Raw genomic sequence first — 17,210 nt, forward strand, 5'->3', positions numbered from 1 at the left:
ACCCCTGTGTCCACCTCCCAATTTCTGGGATCATATGCACGGACTACCATGCCCAGCTCAGTTACCTAGCTTCTGTGTGCTACTTTGAACACTTGTTTATATTTGTCACATTTTACAAAATGAACTTATGGCTGGGCAGTGATGGTGCACACCTTTAATACCAGCACTTGGTAGGAAGAGGTTGCTAGATCTCTGAGTTTGAGTACAACCTGGTCCACAGAGTGAGTTTCAGGACAGCCAGGGCTACACAGAGAAACTCTGACTGAAAAAAAAAAATAAAGAGTTAACTCATCAACAGCAGGAGGAACTCTCATAACTCTATGTCTTTTAGAATTTAGTACAGTGCTTGGCACAGAACTAGTTTGTAAATACCAGTCATACTAAATTCAATAATTAATTGAATTGATCAATTGTAAGTCCTTATACATTGTTGAAATAATTCAGTCATCAGTGATATGAGTTTTTGTGCTTGCTTGTTTGTTTTGAGAGGAGGTTAGGTAATGGGAGAAGGAAGGATGACATAAAATTACCACCTGTCTACCTCTTAATATGGAGCATGGAGGGCTGGAGAGATGGCTCAGTGGTTCAGAACAATGGCTATCTTGCAGAGGACCCAACTTTGAGTCCCTGTACCCATATGGTAGGTCCCAACCATCTGTAACTCCAGTTTCAGGGGATCTGACATCTTTTTCTGAACTCCTTGGGCACTGTTTACACATGATGCATGAACACATTTGCAGGCAAAATACGCAGATACATGAAAAATAAAAGTAGTCATTTAAAAGTTAAAATAGTTCTTCAAAATTATGTGATATGTATAAATCAGTCTTTAAAATGTGTTGTTAAGGACTGGGGATACAGTTGATTTCATAGACCCTGGAATTGATCCCCAGCACAGTACAAAACTGTACTGTGGGTGTAGTGGAGTAAGCCTGTAATCCCAGGATTTTGGGAGATACAGGCAGATGGGTCAGAAGTTCAAGGTTGTTCTCAGCTGTAAAGCAAGTTTGAAAGCAGCCTGGAATACACAAGACAATGTCTCAAAACGACAAAACAACTAGAAAAAAAATTTCTAGTTGGACTTGGTGACACAGACTAGTAACACCAGAAGTCAAGAGGGATCGGCAGGAACGTTGCCTTAAGTTTGAGGTTAGCCTGGCAAGTTACTGGCCAGCCTGGATAAAATGTAAGACTCTGTCTCAGTAAGTTCATATGTGTAAATACATATGCATATGTTTTAAAAAGATATTGTCATGTAGACACATATCTTCATCATTACAAGCAAGCTCAAAGCATAGCCAAGTGTGGGGTTCTGCAGAATATACAGAGAAGTTATGAAATAAACGTCCTGAAATTTTTAAAGAAATGAGTACACCTGGAATTAGTTATGTAGCAAGGTGTGGAGAATGAAGATACACCCGCTATTCCTGAAAAGCGAAAATAGGAAATCATTATTGTTTTCACGATTCGTGTTTGCTGCTTCCCTGGCACTACAACGTATTGCTTACTGAATACTCAAGTTGTTTGTAGCTTGAACTGAAACTTTCAGTGGCACAAGCAATGGGGCTGTATTCCACGCTTTTGGTACTATTGTTGGAACCCTATCTTCCAGAAAATTTCGTGGAAAATCCTGACTTATTCAGCACCTAGGGGTTCGGCATGTCACCTTAGGATAATAGCTCTCGGGGCAGTGCCCATGATTGATGCACGGGATGAGACAATTTCTTGGGTTGAGAAACACAGATTGGCGAAGCCAGTGTGTGGCGCTTCTCAAAGTATTGAACAGTGAGTATTGTAGATGCAGGTTCCAAGGCCAATACCAGTACCACCTGAAAGTCTGAATGACGATTTTTACCCTACAGTACAAGCCCTAGTCAGCATGGCGGCTACTCAGGGTGAAGCGCCGGGGACTCGGGCTGTGTGTCAGTGCGCGCATGCGTGCGCGCGTGCGCGTCGCCGCCGTCTGTGGGTTGGCTGGTTATTTTGCAAGCGGGAGGGGCCGTGCGCGCTCTTGCCTTAGGCCTCTGTCCCCCACCCCCTTCGCCGGTACCGGTCTCTTCTTCGGAAAGATGTCGGACACAGCAGTGGCTGACACTCGGCGCCTTAACTCGAAGCCTCAGGACCTGACCGACGCTTATGGGCCACCAAGTAACTTCCTGGAGATAGACATCTTTAATCCACAGACGGTGGGCGTGGGCCGCGCGCGCTTCACTACCTATGAGGTTCGCATGCGGGTGAGTCACGGGGTGAGGGAGACAGCTCAGGGAGGACGAAGTGGGAGGAGAGTGGGCTTGGGGACGACTAACGGCGGGGAAGCTTGGAGGGGTCATGTGAGGGGTAGGGCTTGAAAGGTTTAGAGACGGCTTCAGACTCAGTTGTGGCCTGAGGGTGCAGAAAACTCCAGAGGGGACTTAGGGCGGGGATGAAGGAAAACAAGTGCTCACGAGGAAGAAGTGAAGCATGGCTGGACAGGGTGTGGAAGATGGACAAAGATTAGTGAGGAATTCAAATAGATTGGACTCATGATTGACAGGAAGACGAAAGGGGAGGGTGGAAAAAGGCTCAGGATGGAAAGCCAAGGTGATGTGTCGCTGGGTCCCATAACTAAACTAGGTTATGGGAGGTCGTTCTAAAGGTGGGGGGTGAAAGAGCTCAGCTTCTTCCCAATGAGATCGCTCTGGGATGATGGAGTTAAGCAAAGCCTTTAGTTAAAGGAAAGACTACAGGAAAGGGAGACAGTAGGCTTATGGGAACAGAAGTACAAAAACAATTTTGACACTGAATGCTTTGCTGAGTTGCATAAGATTTACGTCTCAGAGAGATGTTTTATGCTTAAGTTTCTTAGGTTCCACAATGTCTCACATAAAACTGGCCCTGCCCCGGGATTGGTGGATTGTCAGTTGCTGCTCTCATCCTCTGCTGATCCTTTAGATCTGAAGGATCCAGAATGTTTACTTCAGTTTTTATTGGCTCTCACTTAGGTGTGTTGAAAAAGGCCATTTGCCCTTTTAGGTGTTTTGAAAAAGGTCATTTGCTTTTTCTGTTCCTGGTCTGTAGTTACTTTAATACATGACATTTCACAATGGCTCCAAGAATGGCGTTTCCAGTTTGCATCTCAGGGGACTTTATTCTCTTAGTCGATAGTGCTTAGTCCATACATAGTACAAGGTTAGACTGTGCAGATAGAGTACATGGTTCACTTTTTTTTTTCCCAGTTGAAATGGTACAGGTTAAAAAAAATTAAGAATCGTTTTTTTTAGTTTTCCTTGTGAGATTCAGGATACTCTTTGTGAACAGCATCCCTTTTGAATAGCACTGAAGATCTAACAGTCATATGGTGCTCTCATTTTTTTTGATGAATTGAATAAGAATGTTTGTTCTGCTTGTGCTTGACAATCTCATGGAGAAATGGCACGCTCTAACCCGGGTGGGGGTGAATAAATTGATAGCAGCATGAGGCACACTTGTTTTATGGAGACTAGACTCTTTGAAATCTCTTTGGAGAAGGATAGAATTTACATTTGTCAAACTGTGATAAAAGAGAAGTGTTAATGGAGGAGGGCTTAATAACTCAAGGGAACCTAAGTTTAACTTGTTCAGTGTAAAGACTGCTTTTAGGATCCTAGACATTTTGTCTAGGTGCATAAGAGCCTTAGGGATTAGTCAGGAAATAGCTCTTTCCTTTCAGTAGTCTGATGACAACAGAGACCATCCATCTAGTCCCTACAATGGGCCAGGCACCAAAACTAGTTTTAAATTTCTTTTATTTGTTTGTTTTTTAAAATTTGTTGTGTTTATTGAGTCAGGGTTTCTCTGTGTAGTCGTGGCTGTCCTGGACTCACTTTGTAGATCAGGCTGATCTCCAAGTCAGAGATCCACCTGCCTATGCCTCTAAATTGCTAGGATTAAGGCCGTATACCACTATGCCCAGGATAGGTTTTAGTTTTTGTATACCTTAAAAAAAAAAAAGGAATCAGGAAAGAATACAGTTTAAGTCATTTCCCCAGATACAGATGTAATGGTATCAGATGGGGCTGGGACTTGAAACCAAGTCTCTGACTCCAAAGTCCATGTTCTTTCTATTGCTCTGTTAAGGCTTAGTTGCAAAACTTAGTGTGCAAAATATACACTGAGCCTTTTGGTTGTTCTTTTGCTTTTTTCAAGACAGGGTTTCTCTATGTAGTCTTGGCTGTCTTAGACTTGCTTTGTAGACGAGGCTGGCCTCAAACTCAAAGAGATCCTCCTGCCTCTGTCTCTGCTGGAATTACAGGTTTGAGCTATCTCTGCCTGGGTTACACTGAGTTTTTTCATCAGTCCCTTCCACAGTTCTACATATACAATGTTGGTAAGAGTTGATGATGGTTCATTCTGGGTTTGGGTTGATCTGATGCTTTTACTGTTTTATTGAACTATAGTTTTTAGACAAATAATTATTTGTATTTTTTTTTCTGGTTCTGGGGATTTAATTCAGACCTCATGCATGTTGTGCATACACTCTTCCATTGATCTATACCTTCAGCTCTGTGTAATAAATATTGATGAAGCTATTCTCTTTAATTTTATTCAGGAATGGATCCTGCCTGCCAGAGGAGTATGGAGAGGTGCTATGGTGGCTTCACATTATACATTTGGATAGTTCAATGTGGACTTGAGTTTTGTGGGGTTTTTTTTCTCTCCTTTCACTTTATTTTGTGTTGAGATGAGACCAAAGGCCTGCAATATCCTGCATTATACAATTCTGGCTTCTTCATATAATTTGTAGTTTGTAGTTCAGGGTCTGTCCTTTTATTATGTAGTAGCTTTTCTCTTAGATGGCTAGGTGCTGAGATGGAGGGAAATAATTTTGCCCTCTTTTGAGGGTAAGGAAAGCATAGTTTGTTTATTAGTTTTCAAACAGGGTTTCTCTGTGTAGCCTTGGCTTTCCTGGACTTACTTTGTAGATCAGTCTGAACTTGAATTAACAGGGATCCGTCTGCCTTTGCCTCCTTGTGTTCCGGGGCTAAAGGTGTGCACTACTATGCCCAGTTCGTTTTCACTTTTTAAAAGTCAAACAGAGCCCATAAAATGATAGTAGGTAGTCTGGCAGTGCTGGAGGAATCTGCTCAGCATTTTCTTTGTTTGGTCCTGTGTTGGCTTCTGTGAAAGTCCACTAATTATGTTTCTACATTTTGGGGAACACAGTATCTGTAGTGAACACAAGTGTAAATCTAGAATCACATGATCCTAAATGTCTTTTTTTTTTGTCTTAGGATATTTTGATAATTTTTCTATAATGGATTAATTTTAAACACTTAACACATGCACATAGTACACATTTCAGGCAGTCTACTGTTTAAAACGGTCTGCAAATGTCACTACCAGAGGCTTTTCTTTCAAGAAACAAATTTCTAGTTTCTTTTTTAAATTATAAACTTAAAGATTAAACACTCTTATGTACATGAGTGTTTTTCTCAAACATAAAACTTTGCATCATGTGTATCTTGGAACTGGAGTTGCAGACAGTGGTTCTGGAAATTCAGCCTGGGTCCTTTGTAAGAACAAATGCTCTTTCAAACACTGAGCCATCTTTCCAGCACCTTTAATTTTTTTTAATATTGATTTGTATTTATTTTGTGTTCAGGGGAAGGGTTGCAGCACATGTCAGAGGATAACTTGCAAGACTTGGTCTCTCCTACCATATGGCTTCTAGGGATGAAACTCAGGTTGTCAGATTTGGATGCAGGCACCTTTTCCTGCCCAGTCATCTAACCGACCTCCAGTTTCTTATTTTTTTTTTTCTCTAAATTTCATGTATCTTAGGTTGGTGTAAAACTCACTGTAGCTGAGGTTGACTTTGAATTACTGATCCTCTTAGTTGCGCTTTTCAACTCTTGGCATTACAGGTCTTTGTCAATGTTTGGTTACTTTGTTTATTCCTTTTTAAAAATCTTTTTGTTGTTTGAGGATTTCATACAGTGCATTTTGACCATATTCACTCCTATTTTCCCTCCTAATTCCTTCCTGATCAATCTCTCTACCTTGCTATCTCTCCAACTTTGAGTCTTCTTTGAAAACAACACAAAATAAAATTATCCAGTTGAATTTGTGTTGCCCATATACTTTTGGGCATGGGACCATCTGTTGGAGCATTGTGGACCTATGGAAGGGGGGCATGCCCTAAAGAAAAGATTCTCTTTTTTTTTCCATTTTGTGTATTCTTTTAAAGAATTATTTAGATGACAAAATGTTATTTATATCAGACTTCTATTTAAACCTATTGATATTTCTTAGACCTTGAAGATATTGGGTAGGGTTGGAGCTCATGTTAGTTGACCTTTTATTTGCCTGGAGGTGCTTTCAAGACGTGAGGTCTATAAAAGTTGATATAGTAAGGACCATGTGGGCTTTACCAGAACTCCAAGATACTCCTTTCTTGCCAAAAAGCAGTTACGTAGAGAAGAGGGTTTTAATTTTTAAAAAAATTGTTTTATTATTACTGACCCATTGCTCTGAATTGGCCAACAAGAAATATTGTCTAGATTAATATATGTATTGGACCATTTTCATTTAGAATTTGTAGATAGGAATAAAGATTTGGGCTTTTTATTTGTTACAAGTTCCTCTTACCACTAGAGCCTGAGGAGTCTTCTCAATGATTAAGATGTAGGAATGATTATGCTTCAGAAAGATACCATATATAATGGATATTCATTCTTAGTTTTTAGGTAAAGTGGTAACTCGATATATAAGGTTTCTATTGCGTAATTGCATAGTGATAACCTAAATTTTGGGAGAAGTAAAAGTTGCCATGGTTGTTGATTATTATTTTAAAAGATAGTGTCTCACTATATTGTTCTAGCTGGTATGGAACTCTGTGTAGTGGCTTTGCCTTAAACTCAGAGATCTGTCTGCCTCTGCCTCCCATGTGCTGGGACTAAATAATAAAGTCAGATTATAATTTATGATCATAATTTAGTTGTATAGACAACAAACAGGATGCATAAAACATGAAGAAAATATGATATGACACTTCATAAAATGTGAAGGTGGAAGGATCAGAAGTTCAAGGTCATCTGCTGCTGCATAACAAAACCCTTAGAAATGGGGATGTGGGTTTATTTTAGTTGGCAAACATTTGCCTAGCATGTATAACCCTGGGTTTGAATCCCAGCACCTCATGAATTGGGTGTGGTGGTACGCTACTGTAATTTCATAAAGAGGCAGGAAGACAAAAATTCAAGGTTATCCTTAGCCACATAGGGAGTTTGAAGCCAACTTAGTATAGAGAAAAGGCCTCAAGAAAAGTGTAAATGTCAGAAGGGATCAGAGGGGAGGTAGTATGTACCCAGATGGAATTACCAGGAAAGATTTTCTGAATGAAGTTAGAATGGAGTTAGGACTTACAGAATAGAAAAGGTTGGAATAGGAAGTCAGAGGTAAACATGTCTTGGAGGTCTAGAGAATGATCTGAAATAGCCATACTTTTGATTTTAGATGAGTAAGCTTCAGTATATGTCAAGTCAAAGTAACAGAATAAATAGCAAGGGATAGACAGACAGCAAAACATTATCAAGTCAGGTACTCAACATACTCAGCAGAAATTGACTTGGGAAGTGCCTTTGAGGCAGCCGGTTGGAGGTCCCCATACAGAGAATCACAGCTAGGAAAATGTCCCTTCAGATGAGGCTTCCAAGTTAAAGAACAAATAGCAACAGAAATGTAACATCATCAAGTCATGCATCGATAATGTCCAGAAGAAACCAACCAGGGAAGTTAGGCAGTCAGCTGAAGTTCCTGATGGAGCTTTCTTTACATTTTGAGGCTCCCATGCTGAACCTTAGTCCCCTTCCCCCCACTGCAGGCGTTATTATATCATAGGATAAACATCTGTTAGAAATTATTTACCTTCCTGTTCTCAAAGACTGTTTTTACTGTTGGGGTATTTTTTTTCCTTACATATCACAGAGATAGGAAGGGGAAGCACATCCCCAGGGAGGGAGCCTTGGAGGACATGGAGACAAACATGGGTGGGTATGAAATGGGTTGGGAAACCCATCTGAGCTCAAATAACACATGACTAACCAGTATAATGCATATTATAACATGACTGTGAGTCTTCTCTATAAGATAAATTTTAAGTACCAAAGGATTTTGTTTGTGTGTTTGTAGGGTGGAGCCAAGAGCATTGAACATGCTAGACAAGTGCTCTACCACTGAGTCCCAGCAAGGGACTTCTGATCAACAATTGTGATATGATTGGATATGGTAAGGGTTAATATTCACCTGATAGTGTTTTGGGTGAGTTTTAGGTATATGGTCTATAGGAACAATTTTTATTTTCTGTGATGCTAGGAGTCAAACACAGGTGCTCATACAGAATAGGTAAGTACTCTACCACTGGGATATATTTTCAGTCCCATAGGAGCTATTTCTTTATTGAGATTTTACCAGTGGTTCTGACATGTGATCCGCACAGGCGGAACAGAACTTATTGGCTGTTTTCAGTTTGGTTGTTTTTTACTTTTGAGATAGGGTTTCGCCATTTAGGCTCAGCTGATCTGGAATTCTCTGTGTGGCCTAGGTTGACCTCAAACTGACTGGCCATCCTTCTGACTCAGCCTTCCAAGTGTTAAAAGTACATGCCACTATACCTGGATCCTCTTCATTCATTCTTCCTTCCTTGTAGACAAACCTGCCTATCTTCAAGCTGAAAGAATCCTGTGTACGGAGACGCTACAGTGACTTTGAGTGGCTGAAAAATGAGCTGGAGCGAGATAGTAAGGTACAGCTCATACTCTAATCATATCATTGTAGGAGGAGATCTGTATAGACTCAGCGGGTATAATATCACACCCTGTAAAGTCTTGAAGTGGGTAGGAAGGGTGTATACCTTTTTATGGACCCACTTCCAATATATTGGTTGTTGGGGATACCCTTTGAAAGTTGAAATAGCTAAGTTTAGGACAGTATTGTTTTTTAAATTGTGTGTGTGTGTGTGTGTGTGTGTGTTTTATATGGTGTAAGGGCATATGCAGGCCAAAGGAGTAGGTTGTGTGTCCTGCTGTATCTCCATGCCTCACACCTTTTAGACAAAATTTCTCACTGAATTTGGAAGTAGGCCAGCAATCTCCAGTGATTTTCTTTTCACCATGAGCTGAACTCTTTTGTTTGGGTCCTGGAATCCATATTCAGGTTTTCTTTCTTTCTTTCTTTCTTTCTTTCTTTCTTTCTTTCTTTCTCTCTCTCTCTCTCTCTCTCTCTCTCTCTCTCTCCCTCCCTCCCTCCCTCCCTCCTCCTCTTCTCCTTCCTTCCTTCCTTCCTTTCTTCCTTCCTTCCTTTCTTCCTTCCTTTCTCTCTCTCTCTTTCTTCTTCCCTCCCTCCCTCTCTCCCTTCCTTCCTCCCCCCCTTCTTTCCTTCCTTTTCTTCTTTTTTTCTTTATAGGGTTTCTCTGTGTAGCCTTGTCTGTCCTGGCCTCACTTTGTAAATGAGGATGGCCTTGAACTCATATCAATCTACCTGCTTTTGCCTCCCCAAGTGCTGGGATCACTGGCATGCACCACCACACCTGGCTTTTATTCAAGTTCTTGTGTTTGTGCAGCCAGTGCTCTTACCTGATGAGCCATCTTTTCAGCCCCATGAATAGTATTTTCAACTATTATGTTGTTTTATTGTTTGTAAAGTTAGTAAACTCCTATAAGTGCAAAAATGTGTCAAGAAAAGCTTAGCTAAGTGCTTGGATGGTACAGACTAGTTAAGGGAAGTGAAGAATGATTGAAGTTTATTTCCTTTCTTTTGAGATGATAAATCTCTCCTTCCACAGAAATTAAGTTGGATTTATATGAGGTGTCCTTACTGTTCTAAGATCGTAGCTGGATTTGGGGCATGGTGGACCCCAGGCCTAAAAGAACTGAGGTATATAGTTTACTTGACAGGTGAAAGCAGGAAGATCAGAAGTTCAAGGTCATCCTTGGCTACATAGATAGTTTAAGGCCACCCTGTAGCCATGGAGAGGGAGGGAAAGAAGAAGGGAAGGAGGGAGAGTGAGAACATGTTTTACCATCTCATTTGCTTTCTTCTTTCTTGCCCTCTCCAACTGGGCTGATATTTGACTGCAGATTGTAGTACCACCACTGCCTGGGAAGGCCTTGAAGCGGCAGCTCCCTTTCCGAGGAGATGAAGGGATCTTTGAGGAATCTTTCATTGAAGAAAGGCGGCAAGGCCTTGAACAATTTATTAACAAGTAAGCCAAATTCTTGGCTGCTCTGCTTATTGCTTTTGCTATTACAAAATCTTTACCTGCCTTTCCTCCCCATTTTTCTCTGTCCTCCCTTTACTCCTTTGTTCTATACTTTACTCTTTCTCTTTTTGTGGGATTTGATTCTAGGGCCTTGCATATGCTTAGGCAAGCACTCTACCTCTAAGGTATTATACTCCCAGCCTATCATGATTTTTCTAATATTTTTTTGTCTACTTTGTCCTTTTGTAATAGGTAATATGATGTAGTGGACAAACTAGATAGTAAAACTCCATTCCTGTGAATAAATTCTGATCCTATATGCCAAGGCCTGAGAACATAATGCATGTTAACCCTTTTAACTAGGGATTTTCCTACTTTGTTCCTTCTTTAATATTACAGTTTAGGTCACACCCCACTGTTGTCCTCCAGAGGCTCAAACCTAAGGGCTAGCTATGTCCTTTCTCCCCTCTTCACATTACTGTTCCCCTGCAAATTCTCTTTGATCCCAGATTCTACTGATAACCATTTTGGTCTCTTTATAGAATCGCTGGGCACCCACTGGCTCAGAATGAACGCTGTCTACACATGTTCCTGCAGGAGGAGGCAATTGATAGGAACTACGTCCCTGGGAAGGTGCGCCAATAGGAGTCCCTCTCACCACTTGCCTTCTACTTTTCCTGCTGAAATGACATTGGTTTTTACACTAAGTCTCTCTCTCTCTCTTTGATCTGAAGTTGGCTGCCCATCCCCTGGCCTGATAGACTGTCTTGCATTGTGCCCCTTGGTACCAGACTATACTGTGTGGGCACTCTGCTAGTATCTCTTCTCTGAAGAGAGGTGGGAAACCACAGGCAGATGCTCTTTGCTTGGGGTTGGGGTGGGAGAGGGATTGGCCTGGAAGGCAATTTCTTGGGCATTTTACCCATGCCAGAAGGCTAATCTTGGGGGGAGGGGGGCTTGTGCTATGAGGCACTGGGATATATTACTGATGCTGCAAGTCTAGGGGCTTTTTCTTATTCTTAGGTTTAACCAGGAACACTGAATAGGGGAGAATCCCTACTTTTCCTACCTGCATGAAAATTTGGTGGAGACCTAAAACTTCTTATTTTTTTCTAGGCCTGCTCCCAGTTTTCTCAGCATTTTTTTTTTTCTCTTCCTTATTGCTTTTCATGGCAGTAATCCTCCTAGAATTTAATCAGTCTGATATGTGGAGCAGAGTGTATGGGTTTTCTGGGCCAATCATGGTTACTGCAAAGTCAAGAAAGCCATAGGGTAGTATAGTAGGGTGCTCCTATTGCCTAGCCCCTCTCCCTTTTTTGGCTCCCTGTTCTGGCTGTTTGTATTTTGCTCACTCGCTAATGAGTCTGTATGGGCCAGGAGTTCTCCCCCTCTTCAAGCCCTTGTTACTTTATGGGTTAGCTTTATGGGTTTTGAGGGATTAGAGCAACTTATCACTGCCAGGTGACTTCCTGAATGGTGGGAGGGGGGTCATGTTTTAGGTTCCTCTTGGTGGTAAGGAAGAGCAACATCATTTTCCTCCTTCCATTCCTCCTTTTCCCATTTCATTTACTGCTGCCCCAAGGGCAGAAACACATACATACCACAGTTTCTGATTTCTCCTAAGCACTTTGAGCTGTTGAATGGGGCTCAGGGGTGAGAGTAGTCTGCTGCCTTCCCCAGCATGGTCACAGGGTTATTGAACTGCCTGCACTTGTTTCCAATGGAACTTCAGTGTTGTCCCCAGAAATTGAAATGGGGCTAGCAGCTAGGTGTAGATTTCCCAAACCTTAGAGGCTAAAGCAGCTTCTTGAGGCTGACAACTATTGTAGGCTATTGATCGGGAGGTGGTGGGTTGTTTGCTGGGACCTGCTGTCTGTCCAAGAAATGGGATGAGAGCAAGTTAACTCTGGTGCCCAGTGAAAGTTGGGACTTGTACCTTAGACTCCTATCATGGAAGGATTTGTGTTTTTTTTGTTTTTTTTTTTTTTTCTGTAGGTCCTTGGGGAAAAGGATTGCTGATTCTGGTGTGACCCTAGTCAGAGAGATCAGGATTAGATTTTGACATGGGACTTGGAGCCCATCTCAGTGTTGAAGATCTTTGAGATAGATTAACTGTTCAGCTGCTGAGCCTATGCTGGGAGCTGAGTAGCCCCTTTCCCACCTCACCAGTATCAGTGTCCTTGCTGCCTTTTGATCTGTTACAGATTTTTTTTGTAAGATTTCTTCTTTCATTGTCCACAAGTGCTGAGACTCTGAGGCCCCACTTCTGCTATGTATATATCCTGACTTGGGGCTTTAATTCAGCAAATTGTTCATTCTTCTGTCAGACAATGTCATATTCAATTCTGTTCATATTAAACCACTGTGAAGCAAGCCTCCGTTTTCCTCCTTAAGTTGTAAATTTTATTTCCTAGTGTTGAGCACTTGCTGGGTATTGTGCAGTAGTCATACAACATGGCCTTTGTCCTGGGGTGATGAGTACCTTTGCATTTATTTTACATTAGAGAAAAGCAGAATCCAGACTGCTTATGGTAGTTTACCTATGGTTTCTTGTAAATTGCATCTGACTTTGTCACATAGATGATGCATCTCCTAGGAAGTAGCCATATAATATCATCTCTGATTTAGGTCAGATTTAGCAGATTTGATTTTTTACATTTGTGGAATTTTGCTAATTTGAGCTGAATGTATTTATATTACTCATGTTTATATATGCATATGTAATGTGTACATAAACATATACATATAGATTCATCTTCTGATACACCCACATACCATCAACAGTTTCTTTCATTGCCTGTTATCTCATTTGATGATGCTACATTGTGTTGCTTTTCAAACAGATCTAATACAGATAAAAAAGTGGGTGTAATCCTGAGAACTTCTGATGGTTGTATGTTTTCACCTGACTAACATGGTCTTGTACATAGGGTGGATTCCAGGAAGGGTTAGAATGAGGGAGGCAGGAATCTTGTCATTTGGTAAATTTAAGATAGTTTTAGAGCTGGATGTGATAGCACTTGCTTATAATCCCAGGAAGATCAGGAGTTCAAGGCCAGCCTTCATTACATGGTTAATTTGAGGCCAACCTGGTCAATTTAGGACTTCATCCTCCTAGAAAACCTACTTTTGATTTAATTTAAAATGTAACAGTGGTATAGAAAATGATGTGTTCAAAAGATGAGGATATTACAGGGATATAAGAGTGATACTTGCTTTTAAATAGAAGAGTCAGCTGAATTAAAGAAGTTGAGATTTTTGATCATTAGAGAATGAGATGACTAAAAGATATCTGTGGGAGTAAGAAGAATAGATGTTTCTGTGAGATAAAGGAAAGGAGTGATTAAGAGAGACAGCCTTTGTTGGCAGCAGAATTACAGAATGAACTAGAGAATAACTAGAAAAAGCAGCTATAAAATAAAGTACTAACAATATTTTAGATAGTATTCAGTTAGATTAGGTGTAGGGTTAAAGTAGTCAAAGTACAAGTAAGATGAGTGAGTACATTGTATTCCTACACAGAAATTCAAGAGATTTCTGTCTTGTATAGACAAGACAAAAATGAGAGATAAAGAAAGGTTTAGGCATACCTAGTTAATTAGTCCTCCTTTCTCCTTAATCTTTTATTAGAGATGAGGTTTTACCTTGTAGCCTATGCTTGCCAGGAACTTGCCCAGGGTAGCCTCAAACTTGTAATCTTCATGTTCTTGCCTTCTAGGTGTTATCATTGTAGGGGTGATTTCCTTTTATTAATCTTAATATCCAACAAGTTTAGTTTCCTCTTTTTGGAGGAAAATGGCCATTTTAAACACAGTCAGTAGGTCCTGTAAGACCCAACCCAACCCAAATGGCTGTGGTGCCGCATGCCTGTAATCCCAGCACTTGGGGAGGCAGAGGCAGGCAGATCTCCATGAGTTCAAGGCCAGCTTGGTCTACAGAGCGAGTTCAGGACAGCCAAGGAATACACAGAGAAACACTGTTTTGAAAAACCAAAACAAACAACACACACACAAAAAAACAGACTCTTTTTTTTTAAATTGGCCATTGATCTTTGACAATTATGACCTAAGGAACATTATATCCATGTATTTCTATGTATTACCTAAAGTTGTACCACTATACAGCCAGCAAACTTGGATGCTGGACTCAATTATTATGCTTTTCAAGAGAACGCTTCTGTTGAACTCTCCTTAAAAAACAAACAAACAAACAAACAAAAAACAGACTCTTAAACCCAAGTTTTCTAACCCATTCATACTGAAACAAGGCATAGTTTTCTTTTTTTCTTTTTTATTTTTTGATAGCACCAGGCAGCATAGTTTTTTTTTTTTTTAACAAGGAATTCAAGTTTACATACATATTTGAGTGCTTGCTACTAATAAATCCCCCCCCCCCTTTTTTTAATAGCCTAAAAATATTCAACCTTATTTTGGGTTCTGAGAGACAGAGGCTAAGAACAAAATTTACACATAGCTAGACCTAAAAGAAGTCTACATCTTAACATTCCAAAGATGACTTACCTGCCCTTTGACCTATTGGAGATGAGTTGAGCTAGTAAATGTGGGAGAGGTGAACAACAACAGGCTTCACAGGAGTTTTGTATGATTTGTAGCCTAGGTGAGACACTTGTATGTTGAAATACTTGCTGTAATAATTTAAACAAAATCACCTGCTGTGGAAAATTGAGACCAGCTGCTCACTGAAATGGATATTACTTCATGTCCTTGAGAGCTGTTGAGTCACTCCTGGTATTCTCTTAGGCACAGTAACCATTCTAGTTTTCCCTTATTTGGTTTTTAACCCTTTTATCTTTATAGTTCTGTAATTTCTTCAAAGTCTTCACATGTGTCTAACTAAGCCAGGGGGTCTAAAACTGAGTATTACTTTAATTATATCCTAAAGGTTAGGTGCTTGTTATTCTGATTATATATCATAGTAATTAAGCATTTTTTTTTTTTTTGAGATGGGTCAGGTAGCTGAGGCTGGCCTTGAATTTGTTGTGTAGCTGAGTATGTATCTACTGATCTTCTGATTCCACTCTCAAATGCTGGCATTATAGGCTTGTGCTACCATGCCTGGCTTTGTTTTTTTAAGACTAGGTCTCAACTTGTACCTCAGGATGATCTAGATAGAACTTTGTAACTCATTATGTCAGCTAGCCTCAAATTCATGGGTGATTCCCTACCTCAGTCTTCTGAATGCTGGGATTGCAGGAGTAAGTCACCATGCCCTAATTCAAGGTTAATTTTAAAATATAAACTATTATTAATAATTTACTTGGTGGTTCTCTGTTTCTCCCTTTCTGACTGCCCACCACCCATCATTTTTTTTTGCCTTGCTTATACAATAAATTGTATTCTTAATTGTATTTTTAGAATTTATTTTTCTTTCTCCCTTATATTGATGTATATGTGTGTTTCTGTCTGTTTATGCTTTTTTTGGATACTCATTCTTATATAACACATACAAATAGACATAATTATCAATATCACAAAAGGATTCTTTAAACCCTTTGGGGGCTTTTAAAAATAGGTTAGTTCCTATGCTGGCTTTATTTATTTGTCTGTTCTTCACAGTCTAACTCTATAACCCTGGCTAGCCTCAAACTCCTTATGCAGCCCATGCTGGCCTTGAACTCTGAGAATCCTCTGGCTCAGCCTCTTGAGTGCTACCATTTACTGGTATATGCCAACATATCTGGCTCTTCTCTGAAGTCCTTTCAAATATTTGTATTTAGATGATAAATTTTTTTACCTGGAGAAACTGAAAGTTTAGATGGTTAACAGGAACTGTTAGCTAGAGATAAATTGTATAGATCAGGAGAAGAGGGCTGGAGGATGACTCAGTGGTAAAAAGCATTTCTTGCTCTTATACAAGACCCTAGTTTAATTCCCAGTACCCACATGGTGGTTTACAACCATCTGTAACCCTAGGTCCAGTGGATCCGATGCCCTTTTTTGACCTCCATGGGCACCAGGCAGACCTGTGGCACACATAATATGCAGGTAGAACATTCACAGAAAAGGAAATAGATCTTTGGGATGAAGAGATGGCTTAGTAGTAAGAGTACTGGCTGCTCTTCTAGAGGACCCTGGTTTAATTCCAGCACCCACATGGCAGCTCACAGACATGTATAACCCCAGTTCCAAGGGATCCTACATCATCTCTGGCTTTCACTGTCACTGCATTCACATGGTACAGTACACTCACAAAGGCACACAGGAATAAATTATATATATTTTTTAAATTAAGAGAAAACTATAGCTCTTAACAAAAAAAATAGATTGATAGAAATTTTATTCATGTGATTCTTTTTTTTCTTTGGGACAGGGTTTCTCTGTGTAACAGCCTGGCTGTCCTGGAACTTGAGACCAGGCTGGCCTCGAACTCACAGCGATCCTCCTGCCTCTGCCTCCTGAGTGCTGGGATTACAGGAATGCGACACCACTGCCTGGCCTCATTTTGTTTTTTTTTTTTTTTTTAAAGAAAATGTTATGTCATTCAGGCATGGTGGTGCACACCTGTGATTCCAGCACTCTGGGAGGCAGAGGCAGGAGGATCTCTGTGAGTTCGAAGCCAGCCTGTCCTACATAGTGAGTCCAGAACAGCCAAGGCTACACAAACCCTGTCTCAAAAAAACAAAACAAAACAAAAACCCAACATGTTATATCAGTAATACTTTTTGTCTAGTTTCAGTAAGCTCTTAAAGATTTTTGCAACACATTTTAATTTGTTATGTATTTTTATTCTAAAATATTAGTTTTTGTTAAGAGTCAGTTTTTCAATGGCTGTGGTAATGAAGACATACACATTTTTTTGAGACAGGATATCATTGTGTAGTACTGGCTGGTCTGGAACTCCCTATGTGGGAGCTAACCTCAAACTTCCAGAAATCTCTCCCTGTCAGTTTAGTGCTAGGACTAAAGGGGTATATAACTGAATCCAGACATATTATTTTTCTTTGTGTTTTTGTTTTAACATTTAAATATGGGGA

At 40.3% G+C, this 17,210-nt stretch overlaps 1 protein-coding gene across 3 annotated transcripts in view; it reads left to right on the forward strand.

Moving 5' to 3' along the window:
• The first annotated feature begins 1,977 nt into the window (after window positions 1-1,977).
• Window positions 1,978-17,210, forward strand: part of Snx12 (sorting nexin 12) — a 126,412-nt gene continuing 111,179 nt past the window's right edge. For 2 of the 3 annotated variants that reach the window (XM_055605059.1, XM_055605060.1), the window contains exons 1-4: window positions 1,978-2,234; window positions 8,666-8,761; window positions 10,095-10,219; window positions 10,759-10,849. In XM_055605059.1, the coding sequence (XP_055461034.1) occupies window positions 2,070-2,234; window positions 8,666-8,761; window positions 10,095-10,219; window positions 10,759-10,849 (477 nt within the window). In that variant the 5' untranslated portion in view covers window positions 1,978-2,069. Of the gene's footprint in view, window positions 2,235-8,665; window positions 8,762-10,094; window positions 10,220-10,758; window positions 12,595-17,210 lie in introns of those variants that run through there. The other variant, XM_055605058.1, reaches the window with a different exon arrangement.

Source organism: Psammomys obesus, unplaced genomic scaffold (genome assembly GCF_907164565.1).
Source record: "Psammomys obesus unplaced genomic scaffold, mPsaObe1.curated_primary_1811, whole genome shotgun sequence".
Classification (NCBI taxonomy): Eukaryota; Metazoa; Chordata; class Mammalia; order Rodentia; family Muridae; genus Psammomys; species Psammomys obesus.